The sequence below is a fragment of the Varanus komodoensis genome, unplaced genomic scaffold (assembly GCF_004798865.1).
Source record: "Varanus komodoensis strain SLA01 unplaced genomic scaffold, ASM479886v1 scaffold2, whole genome shotgun sequence".
In the NCBI taxonomy this organism is placed as follows: domain Eukaryota; kingdom Metazoa; phylum Chordata; class Lepidosauria; order Squamata; family Varanidae; genus Varanus; species Varanus komodoensis.
In genome coordinates, this window is record NW_025335568.1 from 32,502,823 (window position 1) to 32,519,609 (window position 16,787).

The window sequence follows — 16,787 nt, forward strand, 5'->3', positions numbered from 1 at the left end:
GGAATTGTAGGCCAAAATGATGAACAGAATGAAATTTATTAAAAGTGCTTGGCATGCCACCTACATGTATGTTTTAAAAAAAAACTGTATCTCCCCACTTGTAGTATTATGTCAGAGACAGAAATAACTCTCTTGCTTATCAATAATCAGAAAGAGGAATTGGATCTGGCAACCCTTAGGTTGTGACCAGCTAGAAGTCATTCTGTCCTAAAAAAAAGCCCTTTACATAGATTTTCTGAGGCAAGTAAAAATGTTGTCTTAGTGTTCAAATGTGGTAAATATGTCCAGTCCCTGTGCTGAATTGAGAGATGCAACTCTGAGGGCTCTTGGAATATAGCACAAAATTGCATATTGCCCATCTCTGAACCATGACATGGGAACCAAATGCATAACTTCTGAATTTTGGTAGGGAACGAGAACTGAAAGCTTTTCAGAACTACTCAGTACAGTTTTCAGGCCATAGCTGTGAAATGTTTCTGGCAAGTGAGGGCTGTCTTTGGCAGTTGGTTACAGTGCATAGGAAAGTACTGAAAATCACTCCTGCCCCCTGGGTTACTCTTGAAAGCCCCCTCCTCAGCCATATCCTCAGCTTTTCCTATTCCTTCCCTATAGAAGACATCAGAAATGGACATTTGCATTTTCTCCTGACCCTTAAGGGGCTTGAGGAAGTATATAAATGAGTCATTCCTTTGTTGTTGTTGAATGTGGACCTGGGGCCCTTTAAATTTGGATTTTTAGGAGGGATTGAGGATTTGGACTGATACATGCTCATAGGTATATTGTAATACTGTCTGTTGTTAATGGGCCTCAAAGTTTGACAGGAGCTGTCAAATTCTGTTTTTATTTTTTTAAAAAAGGGAGTAAGACTCTGATTTGATTTGAGTTCTAGTCCCCACTCAGCCCCAGAACAGCTGGGTGACTTTGGGCCAGTCACAGACTCTCAGCCCAACCTACTTCACTTCATATCCCCTTTTGTGGGGATAAGATTGAGAGCAGGTGGCAGGGGGATGTAAGCTGCTTTGAGTTCTTTTTTTAAAAAGGGAAAAGGTGAGATCGAAATCAAATAAATAAATGAAATATCCCACCTAACATAATGCTGTTCCTTCTTTCTATTTTATTATAGCCCCTAGAGCAGTGGTAGGGAACCTATGGCACGCGTGCCTCAGCGGGCACGCAGAGCCAAGTCACCCCAGCATCGCCCCAGCAGCTGAGCATCAGATAACAACGCACATAGGGGTCATGCGCATGCTTGGAAGGGAGTAGTGGTGCCAGGTGATGACGTCACAATCCACAACACGTTAGCCTCAACTCATCCGAGCTTTCGCATGGCTGGTCAGGGCGCTGCCAAGGATATATATATATATTTGCCTGGACTGGCTGTTTTCAGGTTTAATTGCAGTGTTGGCACTTTGCAATAAGTAAGTGGGTTTTGGGTGGCAATTTGGGCACTCGGTCTCTAAAAGCTTCACCATCATTGGGTTAGAGTTAGAAAAATGTGGTGTCCTGGCATGATTTTGATGGTTGGGATGTGTTTAGAATGGGTAGAAATGAAGAGCTGTGCAGAAAAAGCAACTTAAGGAAGGCTTTTTCAATATCACCCTCTTTTCAATGGAACTTTTGCCCTATATTAGGGCTGGGGATGTGCACCATTGTAGGATTGGGATTAGAAAAATGAGGTGTCCTGGCCTGATTTGATGGTTGGGATGTGTTTAGAATGGGCAGAAATGATGAGCTGTGCAGAAAAAGCTACTCAAGGAAGGCCTTTTCAAAATCGTCCTATTTTCAATGGTATCTCATCCCTATATTAGGGTTAGGGGAGTACACCAGGGTAGGATTCGGCCAGTGGTGGCGAACCTGTGGCACATTTGCCACAGCAGACATGCAGAGGCCTCTCTGTTGGCATGCGAGCCAAGTCGCCCCAGCATCGCCCCAGCTGTCGAGCATTGGATAGCAGTGCACATGGGGCCATGCGCAACCTTGAAAAGGATTAGTGGCACCAGGCAATGACATCATGAGCCGCAACTCATTACCGGCGGCTCATCCGAGCTTTCACATGGTTGGTCAATGCGCTGCCAAGGAGACATATATTTTGCCTGGACTGGCTGTGAATTATTTTTTTAAACTCAAACCTCAGTTTTCAGGTTTTATTGCAGTGTTGGCACTTTGCAATAAATAAATGGGTTTTGGGTTGCAGTTTGGGCACTCAGTCTCTAAAAGGTGTGCCGTCACTGCCCTAGAGCATGGGTCCTCAAACTAAGGCCCGGGGGCCAGATCCAGCCTGCCATGCCCATTTATCCAGCCTGCCATGCCCATTTGGATCCGCCACGCGCCTGCGCCCACCCCAGCCCACCTCACTCCGCGCGCAGGGAGGCAGCGGTTTGCTCGCCTGGAGAAAATGATCTCCAAGTGAGCGAGCTGCTGCCTTGTGTGCCCGCCTCACTGTGCATGCCCGCCCCTTGCCTCGCCGCCCCCCGCTGGCCTGCGCGCACCGCCAGCACCACCTTTCCGGCCCATGCCCCACACCGGCAGGTTTCACCTGGCCCCCAGTGGAAAAGTTCGAGGACCCATGCCCTAGAGAGTCAAGGAGAGGGGCAAAAGCGGGTCCATAATGTGGATTAAAGGGAAACATTGAGGGTCTTGCTGGGAATACCCCCTTCTAGTAAATGCAGTGTGGAATGAATCTGAGGATACTGGCGACATTGCCATTTTGTGCTAGAGTAGTTCCCTTAATTCCTTCTTCTGGATTGCATTTTTAGGCTGTTGAAGCTAGGCATGATTTCACTTGAGTGTGAAATGTGCTTGTGAAAAAATATTAAGTTGTCTCTTCTCTTCTCTTCTCTTCTCTTCTCTTCTCTTCTCTTCTCTTCTCTTTGTTCAGCATCACTGCTGTGGAAAATTTGAGGAAGCGACCACTCATTGTGTTTGATGGTAGCTCAACAAGTACAAGTATAAAAATAAGGAAGACAGAAAATGGTGGTATTGATGGTGTGAAACTTCTTACAGCAGGAAGTACAAGCACTACTTGCAGGAGACTGTCTGTTCCTTCAACGTGCATGTCTGCCTCTACATTTTCACCGGACATTAAAATTGAATCTAGGATTAATGAAGTCAAGCTGAACAATAGTATAATCAAAAACAGTACAACGTCTAGTCAGAAGTCAGTGTCGTTAGTGCCTGTATCAGGAACTACTGCTGTGAAGTTAAAGAGAGCTGCTCCGAAGGAAGAAACAGATGCATCGGTAAATATATTCTCAATATACTTTAGATGTTTTCTTTAGCCAGTACACAAGCAGTTGAAGTTTCTGGTAGCGTACATTTAATGTGTGTGGGAAACCTCAGACCCAGGGACCAAATCTGGCCTAACCAATCTGGGCCTAACGCCTTTCCCCTAGTCTGAGTCTTTCATTCCACTTCCTCACAACCATCAGTTGTTTAGTGGTTGCTTGGCTTTTGTTTCCTTTTGAAATGTTGAAATACCTCTCCTAAAGCTGTGTTACTGGCAGCACATGGTTTATGGTAACACATACCAATATGTTGAGGCTTTGAAGCACCACCTCTTTTATCTTGGGCTCTGTCTACTGCTGGAATGTGGCCCAGGGAGCTTCTCTGAAATGAAATTCTGTTCTTGATTTGAAAAAGATTCTACACTCCTAACATAAGATTTGTAACACATGTTATTATCTTTGATTATGGAGTGCAGTTAGGATACCAGTGCACTAATTTTTTGAATGTTACTTTTAACACACGTTTACTGTTGTTAACTTGTTAAATTCTTCACCTGTTAAAATAGGCAGTAAAAAGTTAATGCAGGTTGCCTTTTCAATTTTACTTCATCGCTTCCTGTCTGAAATGTCAGGAGGATAATTTGGGAACATGGCAGGCTTCATTTCTCTTCTTCAGTGCTAATTTATCAAGAAATATAGTTAACTTTGAGACATATTGTATAGGCTTTGTTGCAGTTATCCATGTTCTCTCTCCATGCCCCACAGCACTCTTCCCATTATAAGCTCACATAAGGAAGTTCGCAGGAGAAAGGTTTCTCATCCAGTCTTCCTACCCATAGCACAGAGGACTGCTGGAGTAAATAGCATAAATGTGGGTGGATCGCCACCTAATTTTGGGTAGTCCTCCCCCAGCCTCAGTAATGGCCCTCTGCACCCCATCCCATATCACTGGGGAGTAACACCTGACTCTGAGTCTTTTGGTTAGGGTAGTTGCAAGGGCTGAAGAATTGCTACTCTTTCCCTTTGTGAACACAGAGCTATTTTATTCTAGGATTTAAGGATCTAAGGCAATATTTTTAGTATAACGCACAACATAACATTTTGAATATGCTATTTTGCAAGAGCTAAAACATTCTCACATGAAGATTAGAAGTGGAAATGAAATGTCTGATCATACGATACCGCCCTTCTTTATAGATCCCTTGTTAATGCCATATTTTTATTTTAGCCACAAGGTGGCAACAGAAACCATGCTCTGGATGTTATGCCATATTTATGTAAATGATTTAGTACAGGAAATCTAACAGTTAATTTATTTATTTTCCCCTCAGAATGGTCTAAGGCCTACTGAATCAAAAAAGAAGATCCAACATGTAACATGGCCATGAACCGCTCCAGTCCTGGAAATGTAAATAATGTTTAGTCATTTCAGAATGAACAAGACATATTGAACAGGGTTGCAGATTGCAGTGGATTCTTCGTAATGTTAACATCTCCACATTATAAAGCAGGCATCATTTCCACCCATCACCTTAAGAGCATTTCCAGTATTGCACTTTTGAGTTACTAACTTCTTCTCTTAGTTGCTGGTTTGGTGGAACATAATTGTTCTGCTGGCCCTTCTTTGGAATTCTAAGTATATTGTAGTTCAGCCCTTGCATGATCTAATAAAGAAGTTTTGTGCAGATTTGTAGCTATTCACGTTCACTTGTATAGTAGTATTGAGTTTTTAAGTATATACAAGTGCATTTAGGTGGTGTGGAAGACTGTGTTTCCCCATTCTGCTGAACATCCCATGGTAGTTAAATCAATTTTGCACAAAACAGTTCTACTGGCAGGACTAGAAAAATATTTCAAGTTCTTGGGTGCTGATACTAGTAAATAGGAGACATCTGGACTCTTCCAGCCTAGCTGTGAGACTATTATTACTTTGTGCAGATGTGGTGAAAAACAGCTGAACTGTATAATGTCTTTGCTTCAAATTGAAGTTCTTATTATAACTGAAAAAAATGGATTTCTGTTGTCTTAGAAGATAAATGGATGGAAGCACACTAATAGTCTGCGTATAGAAAGTTTTGGAGAGAAATATAGTGCATGAACTAGTGGTGTACCTTCATGCAGTACATGCATAAGTAATTTGCACAAAACACATAGGAATTTGTGGAAAATTTTGCCTGCCTAATTACAAAATGCCTGCTACAACTTGGGGAAAATGCTAGCATTTAGACATCTACCTATCTGGGCAGTTTGGAAAGAGGTGGTGAACTTACTGCAAAAAACAAAAGAAGTCTTGACTTTTCCCTATCTCTGAAAAATGTGGATTTTTTTAATACTCTCCACATAACCCTATGAATCCCATCTGAGCTGGGTGTAAATGTGAGAAGCATGTTCCCTTGCGGAAGATAACATTATGTGCATAAAGGAAGTATCTTTGCCCAGATGCTGTGAAGGTATTGGCAGTATCTCAGTGGAACAGTTTATTATTTTAGTTCCAGAACTTGTAACATTTTAAAGCAGCTGATTTGAAAGCATTGTAAAATGAAATGTGGTTGCTCATTCTAAATGAGCACGTTGGAGCTCTCTTGATTCAGTAGGGCAGATAAGTATGTAGTTAGCCATTAACTGAAAATAATGGGATTGATGTTGCACTCCTACCTCAGAGTAAGTCCTTTTAAACATAATGGGATATATTTCTGAGTGGGTGTGTTTAGAATTGTACTTTTGGTGTACAGCTTCCACTGGATCATACCTAAATATACCCTTGAGCGCTTCAAAATAGAAAGGTATGGCAGAAGTGTATTTGTGTTTGCTTCTTCCTGAACACTTGTGCAAGTTCTGTATTTTAGTACAGCATAGTTTAATTTTGTGTATTTTTGTATCAGAACAGCTGCCTTTTTATTAGTTTTACCTGATTTAAATAAATTTAATTAAAAACGGTCTCTTACATTGTATGGACCATTTTCATGTTAGCTTTATCTGTTTATTTGAAGGACTGATTTGGTGAGTTTGGCTGTGCATGATGTAAGTTAAGCATCTATGAATGTGCTAAAACGTGTGTTGCGGCTCATTAGAGTATATCTAACACTAACTGGAACTTTCAAGTGTACTTTGTATAATGCTAGCCCTGGACTGCTGCAATTTTTACTTAAAGTGTTTTGTCCAGAATTCCTTAATATTGGAATCCCTGCTCACTGCTGGGCTGTATTACCTATTAGCCAGTGTACCCATATGTTTGGGAAATTGTAGCTTTTTTACTGTTAGCACATGCATTGCAATAAGCAGGCTCCTCCTCTCATCCATATTATTTTATGGTTTTTAAATGGTGTATGTCTTGAGCTGAAGATGGCCTTTGTTGAATGCAATAATAATCCACTTTTAACTTCTGATATAGTGGATGATGCTTACAATCAGTATCCCCAGAAATTAATCTAATCTGCAGCCAGCATATCTTTCCTAAATGAAGTATATATACACAAACTGGGGCAAGTGTTTACATCCCAGTCATGCAAATAACAGGACAGAGCAGTACTTGGAAGTCCAAGGACTTGTTCACATGACACTTTATGAAGCAACTGTAAGTAAATCTTGATAGTGGATCATCACATCATAAGAACTTTCAAAATGGGGATTGGTCCAGTCTGTTTCGGTATTTCTATAAATGCTTGGGAAATGTTCAGTGCTTTGCAAGTCTTCATTAATAATACTGGTAGCCGTGCAGAAAAAATCCAAAACTCTGAATCACCCTTTCCTTTAAAATAGCATGAAATACCATTGTTTTGCTGTAGAAATAAAGTATTGGTGCATTCCTGTTGAATTCCAGAGTAGTAGAGTGAGCTTTCTAAGTTATGGTAACAGTAGCCCGGGTTTTGTGAAAACAAAACAGAACAGCACTTTGCTTGGTAGATTTCCCACAGAAGCCGCAGTATAAATTTTGAGCATATCACATAATGCTTTTTTAAATTTAAGGCACTGGACCCACTTTTCGGGCACACTCATCCCAAGTGCCATACAATATTACATTTTTTAAATTGCAATTAAGCACATACCCAGGGACGGCAGCAGTAGCAACTAATACTTTATAACCACCAAATGGAGATTGGATTAAATGCATCGTCAAGGTTTTTAAAACACAAGCAGTGATGAGGTGATTCAGATCTCCCTGTGGAGGAGGTTTCAAAGGCGTTGGGCCAATAGTGTGAAGGCTCTAGTCCTAGTATCCAATGCCTAATTGCTCTTGCACAGAGTAGGGCCATGTGGCACTGATCTTAACACTTAGTATGCTCATTCATTTGTAGGCTGTCCTTCAGATAAGGAGTTTCAAAGGCCAAAGCTGATACCTTGAATTTGACCTAAAGATTGACAAGTGGCACGTTTAAATGATACAGAAGTGGAACTTTATCATCTGAGCATGTAGCTTCCACAAGCCTTCTGTCTACCAGTTGCAATTTCTGAATCATTTTCAAGGGGAAGCTCCTCACAGAACACATGGTGATTTAACCTGGATACAGAGATGTGTGGCTAGGATAGTTTTCTCTGGATAGAGCTGCAGCTACTGAAGTAGAATAAGCTTGTTAAAAAGCTCTCCTGCCAGCTGATGCTACTGGTACCTGCACCCAAGGGTGCTCCTAGACTGTGTACCTGGCCCTTCAGGAGAAGTGTGGCCCTAACCAGAGTTAACTACAAACTTCCACCCTGATTAGCAGATTTCCCATCCCACAGTGCTTCCATTTTATTGGATTAATTTTCAGTTGTTAGCCTCCAGCAGTTACAGTACATGATGGAAAAGACAGGTAGAATTGTGTTTGTATGACACCTGCCACCAAACCTCTTGATGTTTTTGCCCAGCAGTTTTATGTTGAAAAGCATGGAAATACAGATGGAAATGTGAGGTACTTATAATGTCAGTGACCAAGGGCTGAAACAAAAGTTCCTCCAGCACCAACTTTTGCATCCATTCTCCAGCAAGAATTGGAGCCATGCTATGCCCCCAAATTCAGTCCCACTGTGACAGTTCAGAATGTTACCATGGGAAGCCATTAAGAGGTCCAAGAGAGCCAATGTGTAATTTCTATCCCAAATCAAGCTCAGAAACCAGAATGGAATGGACCTTAATCCATGTCATCCAAAACTGCCTGGATCTGGTTTTAACATCATACACTCAATGATCTTGCTAGAAATTGTAGATCTGAAACTGGGTTATAATTCTCTGTAGCCAAGCAATCTAGCTCTTGTTTCTTCAACCATGCAGGGTTTTTTAGTACTGCATCCTTCAGGGCCATCAAAATGGGCTCATCTTTCTATGAAAGAATCTAGAATATGGATTCCGATGTCCATGTTGTAAGCCTAGGTCTGACAGACTTTACTAGCTAGAAGCAGCAAGATTCTATACAGCAAGTGGTGGTCTCACTTTTCCAAGCACCTTGTCAACATTTTCAGGCATTTCTCAGCTGTAGCCCTTCACCTCAGAGCCATTGATATGGGAGCTTCCTACACTAGCTTGTAGGTCCACGTGGGGAAACATTTGCAACCACCATGCTGCCTCCTTTTAAAATTTGGCCAATGTTCCGCCTAAGAGCACATCAGTAGATGACAGTAAAGGCTCATGAAGATGCTCTGGTGCAAAGTTGTTTGGCCATCATGGGATCCAGTGGGTAAAGATACAACAGCAGAAAATTATATGAGTGATCAGTATATTAAAAGTCAGGTTGTCAGTACCTTGTTGATTTGCTTCTGAATTCCCAGTCTAGAAAGCCTCTGCATCTTTGAATAATTGCTCCAAATTATTCCTATGTATACTCAGAAGTTAGATACAGTGAAAGCAATGGCCATTATGGGATTTATATGGCCACCCATTTTGTGACCTTAGGTGTTCCCTGTGCAGATTACAAAGCAAAACAAAAATGATGATGATGATGATGATGAAAAACCTCACAAAGCAGTAAAATACAAGGGAAAAAATCTCTTTCTGGGAATAAAACAAAACCATCAAGCGGTTCTAATTATCACTTAATTCAAGTCCTGAGTAAATGTGTATAGGATTGCAGAGTGACTATAATTGACTATATATATAGCTCTTGAACTACTATAATATAGGTGAGGTGCTATAGCAATGTAATAGTAAGAGGCACTTAAACTCTCAGTTTTAGAGGAATACCTTGCGTAACCAAAGTTAAGATCGGTGATGAGTGGTTCATATTCTAATTAAGAGAATATTAATGCTGCAACCCTATGCACAGTTACCTGGGGTTAAGTCCTAATGTGTTCAGTGGCTTACTTCTGAGTAGACAGCTAAAGGATTGCTTTTGCAATCATGTAATGTTTGCTTCAACATCTTTGGAGTTCTATTCTCATAGTCCGGTTTTTTCCAGTGCCATATTGGTCCAGTGTCCAGTTTTTCGTGGATCTTCTATGAATATACCTTCCATGAGAAAAACGATTAGTAGGAAAATACACACAGGACTATTAATATTGTCACTTCTTACAGTCTTCTATTTTGTGTTAACCGCAGGAGAGAATAAGAAAAATAGTAAAGCTTCATCATCCAGAAAATAGTGTATTCCTGAAATAGGTTTGCACAGTTCTCAGAAAAAAGGCCTGGCAAAGCTAATGGCATTGCAGATTGTCCCTTGAAATTGAGAAATTTTAAATCTGTATTCATATCTCAAATCTGTGTGTATTCTGAAGAACAGAAAATGGTTGGTGTTACCTACAGTATGTGAGAAATGTTAACTGTGGTCGAGACCCAAACAATTGCTTAGATCGGCCGAAGGCAAACACCCCGTATCAGGCTGTACATATCTGCCACTTTCATAGCTTCCTCCATTTCAAGAGTGCTTTGCTATGTGCCATAGGGTAGCTGTGGTGAGACATTCAAGCCCAAAGCAACCTTGGCTGCAAAGAATGTGTTCTTGTTGCATTGTATGTACATCCTGCCTTGTTTCTTCTTGTGAAGAGTTCAAGGTTAGCTCCATTTTATCCTCATATCCACTATCCTGTGTGGTGGAGCAGACCTGGAAGTCTGTGACTGGCCCAACGTCACCCAGCAAGTTCCACGGCTGAATGGGGAGAGCACCGAGATTTCCGGAGTCCCCAGCCTGGCATGCCGACAGCTCCACCACACTATACAGTTCTTTGGATCCAGACTCCATTTTGAAGAGCAGAGGAAAAAAAGTATTACATCTTGGTCATGTGGATGACTCCCCATTTAATAAAATTCAGCACAGCACACACTGAAAATGAATGTTACACATTGTCTAATGGCTTTGACTAGTAAAGGTGCTACTCTTGGCTACTTGATCCATAAGGAAGGAAGATAAAAACCTTATTGTCCCATGACTTGTAATGTGTAACTGTGTAAGTCTAAAGAGCCTGAGCCAAATCTGCCCCATGGGTTGCAGTCCTGACCAAGGAGTAAGTTGAATGCAACATGGTTTATTTCTTATAGGTGTATGTAGGATTGCTCCATGCTTTGCCAACAATACTCAGGCTCGGTTGTGACCAGGGTGTGGGGTTCCTGATCGCATGTCCATGATGAACATCAGACCTTGTAAACAATGTAGCCCATATACCACTGGAAATATTTAGAATTGTAATGTAAATACTTATATTTGCACTATTGCTTAATATTTAAGAAAGTAAGGTCAATTTTCTGTCCACATGTGGAACAGACAAGTCTTCCTGCTATAACTTTACAGAACCCCCTTGAACATTTTAGTGCTTCTGTTTTGTAATGGTTTTGCTGATAATTGGCTGCTCCCAGAAATCAGCAAATTTCCTTTTTTATGTGAGAGGTGAGTAGGGTGTGTGTGTGTGTGTGTGTGTGTGTGTGTGTGTGTGTGAGAGAGAGAGAGAGAGAGAGAGAGAGAGAGAGAGAGAGAGAGAGAGAGAGAGAGAGTCATCTTTTTTTATACCAAAAACACCCTTCGTAACACCTTAAATGCTAACATTTATTAAAAGTGAATGTTAAAACATGAGCATTCACCAAAATACAGCAGACTTCGTTAGAAATACATTTATTACTTTGTAAAATGCAAGGTGCAATGACATTTCAAAATACGTACAGGAAACTGCAAGCGTCCACTGTGCAACGATCTTGCAGCGTCGTGCAATTCTGTGCTGCAAACCTGCACCCATCTCACAGCCTGCTTCAGAGCAAGCCCCACACTGTTGAGCGGGAGTTATTCCAATGCCATGATGATTAGAGCTGCAGCTGTGAGCCTTCATTTTAATGGCAAAAAATGTTGTATTACTGATTGCACCTACGTTTCGTAAAAGACATAACATTTCCCCGTTGGATGTCATACGTATTGCTTCCTAAACTATCAGTGCTCTGAACTGTGGCCTATTGGACTTTAAGGCTGTCAATGGCTACTAATCCTGATACCTGCATGCTGCCTCCACTGAGAGAGGCCGTGTGCTTATGCACACCAGTTGCTGAGGAGCAAGAGCAGGAGGGGCCTGATGCGCCCCGATCCCGCCTGTGAGTGTCCCATGCTCAGCTGGCTGGCCGTTGTGTAAACCGAATGCTGGGCTAAGCAGGTCTTTGCTCTGATTCAGCAGCGCTCTTCTCCTGTTGTGTGCAGGGACCCCTGGTTTGCCAATCCTATTTTGTTTTCCACTCCATTTGTATTGGTCATATCTGAAAATCTCCCAACTCAGTGTTTTACCTGTTCTTGATTTCATAAATTAAATGTACTGCCTAACAGTTTATGTAAAATCCCGCAGCTGCACTTTCCCTTCTCCAATGCGTTTCTGCAATCTAGCAAAGAAAAAAGAAACTTAACTGATGAATATATATTGCTGAGAAAAACAAGATACTACGTTTTCCACTTCGGGTCAAAACTCAAACACTTCCATACTTCAGAAAATATATGCATTTTTAAGAACAGCACGCTGTTGTTACCGTGTTGCTCTTTTTCAGAATTTAAATGTCTTTCCCACACTCTGGACACAAGATGTCATCCCGTTCGGTGAGGAAGCCGCGGCCCACCAACGACAAGGAGCACTTCTTGCAGTTGAAGCAATCGTTGTGCCACTGGCGCTCTTCAAAGGAGATATACTTGGTGCCTCCAAGTCCTGGAAAAGCAAAGGCATCGAAGATGAAGCTCCCCACACCAAGCCCTGGGGACAGGCTTCCCCATCGTTTTGGTTCTGCAGGAGATCGCACGGACCTAGAGACATGGGGATGTGGAGCCTGGAGTTGCTTGCCCACAGAACATTTTCACGGAAGGCTCTGCATGCAGGATATGCCATTCTCGTCTGCAACTGGAGTCACAGCACTCCCCAGCTGGTTGGGGATGATGGAACTAGAGGGTGCCAGGCTGGGGAGTGCTGCTGAGTGACATTACTTAGATGACCATTGCAACACAACTTTTCCATGTGGGATTCCTTCAAAAGTCAGTCTGTACCAGGGATTGTAAGTATCATGAAAACAAATCTTGCTGGCTCACCAACCCGGATGCATGCAGGAGACATCTTGTGTCAAATCTGTTTGGCCCTCGTTATGCCAGGTCTGCATCTTGGGGGACCCCAGGACACCCTGCTCTCTTTGGCCGTGCTGCCTTGTGTGCACAAAGTTGGGCAAGGCACCCTCCGCAGGCTCCTTCCCTGACAGGGTTGACCTTCATACCACCATCACCGCCACCCTCCTCATTATCCTTCTTATCATTGCTACCACATATTCCCTGGACGGGGGGGGGGGGGGGGGGCGGGACGAAAAAAACCCGGGGCATTTCCCCCCCCCCCCCCCCCCCCCCCCCCCCCTCCTGCCCGGGGGGGGGGTGTTCGCCCTCCGCCCCCGGGGGGGGGGGGGGGGGGGGGGGGGGGGAGCCGGAATGCAAATAGCCCGGGGCATTTCCTGCCTCTCCTCCTCATCGCCACTCTCGTCTGGGCCAGGGAGAGAGGCAGGGAAACGGACCACAGTGGGGAAGAGGAGCCGCAACTCTTCTTGTCAACAGCCTCTTCTAGGATGTGGGTCCCCAGCAGGGGTTTGACCACTCCTGCCACTGATGCCAGCGCTGCTTCCAGTGCTTTCCATTCAAGCAGCATTAAAAACACTGGTGGCAGAGCAGAGCAGCTCCCTCTCAGCCCCTTACACTTTTTCCTGTGTTCCTGCTGAGCGCTGCCCTTTCCGTTCCATGGCTTAAATTTAGGTATTTGTGATTGCATCCAGCAAGCACTCCTCCCTTAACATGATCCCAGTCAAGCACCTCCAATGCTGACCTTTGGTTGCCTCTCCTGGACAGAATATCTATCCTGAACAGAGTCCTGTTGCTTTTGCGGTGCTGGTAATTCTGTCTATTTCAATGAAAATCAAAGAAAGGTACTTACCACTTATGGGATTAGTGCATCCTGCACACTTCTTAGCATAAAGGCTGCAAAAGCAGTTCAGACAATATGCAAACTCATCCCGGGAGGTAAAGCGTTGTCCTGCCAGCTGTTTCTTACATCCGGTACACACAAAACATTCCTTGTGCCATGGCTGCTCTCGGTAAGTAATTCCTCCTGTGGTGATTGGCTATTTAATTATTGTTTAAAAATAATAATAAAAAGGGATTCAATGTCCATGTCTTTTGTGCTTCCCATTTTCTTTCATGTCACAAACATCCTAGAAACTACTCCTGATGTACAGGATGCTTCTAGAAAGAAAGATTCTGGTGCTACCCATCAAATGCATTCTGCAATGATTCTGTCTTTCCCTTCTTGAAGGACATTTGGGCCAGGGAGCAGCAGGAGGAAGGAGCAGAACAAGTAGTGGGAAAACAGACAGGCTACAAGTAAAAGCTGCTGATATCCGGACCCTCCCATACATTTCTGTGAATTGACGCAAGGGATTGCATTAATTGAAGCCATGTCTAGGGATGTTATTGGCATACAAAATCTATCTATTCCTCTCGAAACCCATGAAGCTAATGGGCCGGTTCAAAGGTCACAACAAGCCCCCTTGAAAATAAGCTATGATGGGTTTGTGGTTCACTTGCCAACCATATTGTGCCTGATGTGCCCAGGCACATGCGGCTCACCTTGCCTGAGTCGTGCCAGCTCCTGCTGGCACATGGACATGTCTCTTATGCTTTACAGTGTGACACTCTGCCCTGTGTGAGCTATCACATGAAACAAGGAACGATACCTTCTTGCACTGAACACACTGCATGGCGAATTGCTTCTCATAGCAGGGAACACAGAAATTTTGATTTTCTTTGGGGATGAAACTCTTTGTTCCAATCGGCTGTTGGCACCTCTGGCAGATAAAGCAGGTCTCGTGCCAGCTATTTCCTTTGTATTCCATCTTACGAGTACCTGTGAAAAGACCATAATATGAATCTGGACCCATAAAAAGGTAAGCAGATGTGTGCTCCATTTTTTAGCCTCCACACTTGACAAACGCTTTAGTTGGTATATTAACAAGGATGCTAAACTTCTTTCAGACTGAGAGTTGACCTCAATTTCAGAGAAGCTCCTGGGCAGCATTCCATGGTGGGTGAGGTGAAAATGAGCAAACAAACCACACAGTTTAGCTTAAAGCTCTTTTTATCAGCAATTAAGCCTTGGAAGAAGTCCTTCACACTCTTGGAATGGAAGCAAAATCATGGGAAACCCACCAAAGGGTGGGTGGTTAGGGACTGTGGGTGGGCACAGTAAAGAAGGACGTGGCTAACTGAGGGCCAGACTCGGACTCCTGAAAGGTCAGATTTGATGCATGATCCTGAGGTACCAGCCTGTATTGCTGTGCTCTATACAGAGCCAATTATTTGAAGAACTTCTCACAGTGGCTTCATGTCAACATGTCCCAGTGGCCATTCTTTTGGGAGGTGCACTCGTTTCCTTAGTTCAGTTGCCTTTCACCTCCTTCCTGCCATTTGCTTCATTGTGCCCACTCTGCTGACATACCTCTGAACTGGAGAAGCGCTCTCGCCTTACAAGGGCATGCTTGTGCAGTTTGGCACTCTGGGATCGCATGCGTTCGTTCATACAAAAATGCCAGGTCACCAATGAGATCAGCCCCTGTGAGTTTCTGCTGAGGGGAAGAAAGTCTCTCCACGGGGCCAAGAAACGTTACAAGCACCAAAGAGGCAAGCGTAGGCAGGTCACCAACGTGAAAAGCTCATGATTCAGTCTGCTCTGGCACAGGGCAGACAGACATGTCTGTTCCTCACACAAAACCGAAGACAGCTTAATTACCTGCCTCTTTGCTGATCTCATCCATGCTGAGTCTATCTCTCTCACTCATATTTTCTTTCTTTCTTTTCTGGCCTTGGCTTGAATGATGATCTATGCTTTTCTGTCTCTTTCACAGGCTAGGCTTTTTCATGGATTCCTATGAACCCAGTTCTATTTTCTTTCCTTTAGACTGATTCATACCTTTGATACCTTGGGAGCTACCCAACATTAGTAGAAAGAATCCATTTATTTCAATGGGTCTGCTCTAAACAGAACGAACAAGAATGCAGCCCTTTCAGGTGGCAGGTAGGGAGTTTTTGAGTCCAGAAACCAATTTCCTTAGCTTAGAAAAATAGTATGTATGTATTTATTATTTTTTGATTTATATCCTGCCTTTTTCCTACAAAGGGCTCAAGGCAGCTTACATCATTCTCCTCCTCCATCTTATCCCCACAACAACAACCCTGTGAGGTAGGTTGGGCTGAGAGTGTGTGCCTGGCCCAAAGTCACCCAGTTGGCTCCATGGCTGAGCGGGGACTAGAACCCAGATCGTCTGAGTCCCAGTCCCAGGCTCTTAACCACGACACCACACTGGCTCTCTTAAGCCTATTAAATATAATAGGGTACTTTAAACCAGTCTTCCTGATGAACATTTTCCTGTGTGCAGGCTGATTCATTTATCTCTAGGATACTCTGATATCCACTCTGAAGTTTCACTGAGATGATATGGAGAATATAGTCTAAGAAAACTGTACCGGTTGATTCTGTTAATTTCAAAAGGACTAACAAACTGAAGCTCAATCCAGACAAGGCTGAGATGTTTCTCTGATTGGTTCCTCTGATTGGATGGAGGGTACGCAACCTGTTCTGGATGGGGTTGCACTCCCCTTGAAGAAGCCGGTTGATAACTTCAGGGTGCTCCTAGCTCCATCTTGAGGTCCAAGTGGCCTTAGCGGCACAGAGTGCCTTCCACCAGGTTCAGTTGGTGGCCGGCTACGCCCCTAGCTGGACAGGGTCAGCCTGGCTTCAGTAATCTATGCTTTGGCACTCTGTAAACTAGATTACTGCAATGTACTCTACGTGGGGCTGCCCTTGAAGACAATTTAGAAGCTGCAGGCTGTTCAAACTGTGGCAGCCAGACTAGAAACAGATACCAGATGGTCTGAACAAATAACAGCAGTACTGGCCCACTTGCATTAACTTCCTATATGTTTCTAAGCCTTAATCAAGTGGATGGTTAACTTATAAAGCCCTGCATGGTTTGGAAGTACAAGACCTGATGGAACACTTCTTCCTACCACCATGTGCCTGGACATTGCTCATCGTCTGAGCTCTTCCTCAAATTCCACCTCTAAGGGGGACTCAGCTGGTGGCAACAGGGAGGAGAGCCCTCTATGCCCCCAA

At 43.4% G+C, this 16,787-nt stretch overlaps 2 protein-coding genes across 4 annotated transcripts in view; one reads left to right on the top strand and one right to left on the bottom strand.

The window, feature by feature from the left end:
- CUNH2orf49 (chromosome unknown C2orf49 homolog) overlaps nt 1–6,163 on the top strand; it is a 7,975-nt gene extending 1,812 nt beyond the window's left edge. Inside the window, exons 3-4 of the mRNA XM_044429392.1 lie at nt 2,879–3,239; nt 4,556–6,163. Coding sequence (XP_044285327.1) covers nt 2,879–3,239; nt 4,556–4,612 — 418 coding nt within the window. The 3' untranslated portion in view covers nt 4,613–6,163. The remainder of the gene's footprint in view (nt 1–2,878; nt 3,240–4,555) is intronic.
- A 4,986-nt stretch (nt 6,164–11,149) lies between these two features.
- The window catches only part of FHL2 (four and a half LIM domains 2), a 38,010-nt gene continuing 32,372 nt past the window's right edge, over nt 11,150–16,787 (bottom strand). For all 3 annotated transcript variants that reach the window (XM_044428230.1, XM_044428232.1, XM_044428231.1), the window contains exons 4-6: nt 14,353–14,522; nt 13,554–13,740; nt 11,150–12,299 (exon numbers count right to left, since the gene is read on the bottom strand). In XM_044428230.1, the coding sequence (XP_044284165.1) occupies nt 12,148–12,299; nt 13,554–13,740; nt 14,353–14,522 (509 nt within the window). In that variant the 3' untranslated portion in view covers nt 11,150–12,147. The remainder of the gene's footprint in view (nt 12,300–13,553; nt 13,741–14,352; nt 14,523–16,787) is intronic.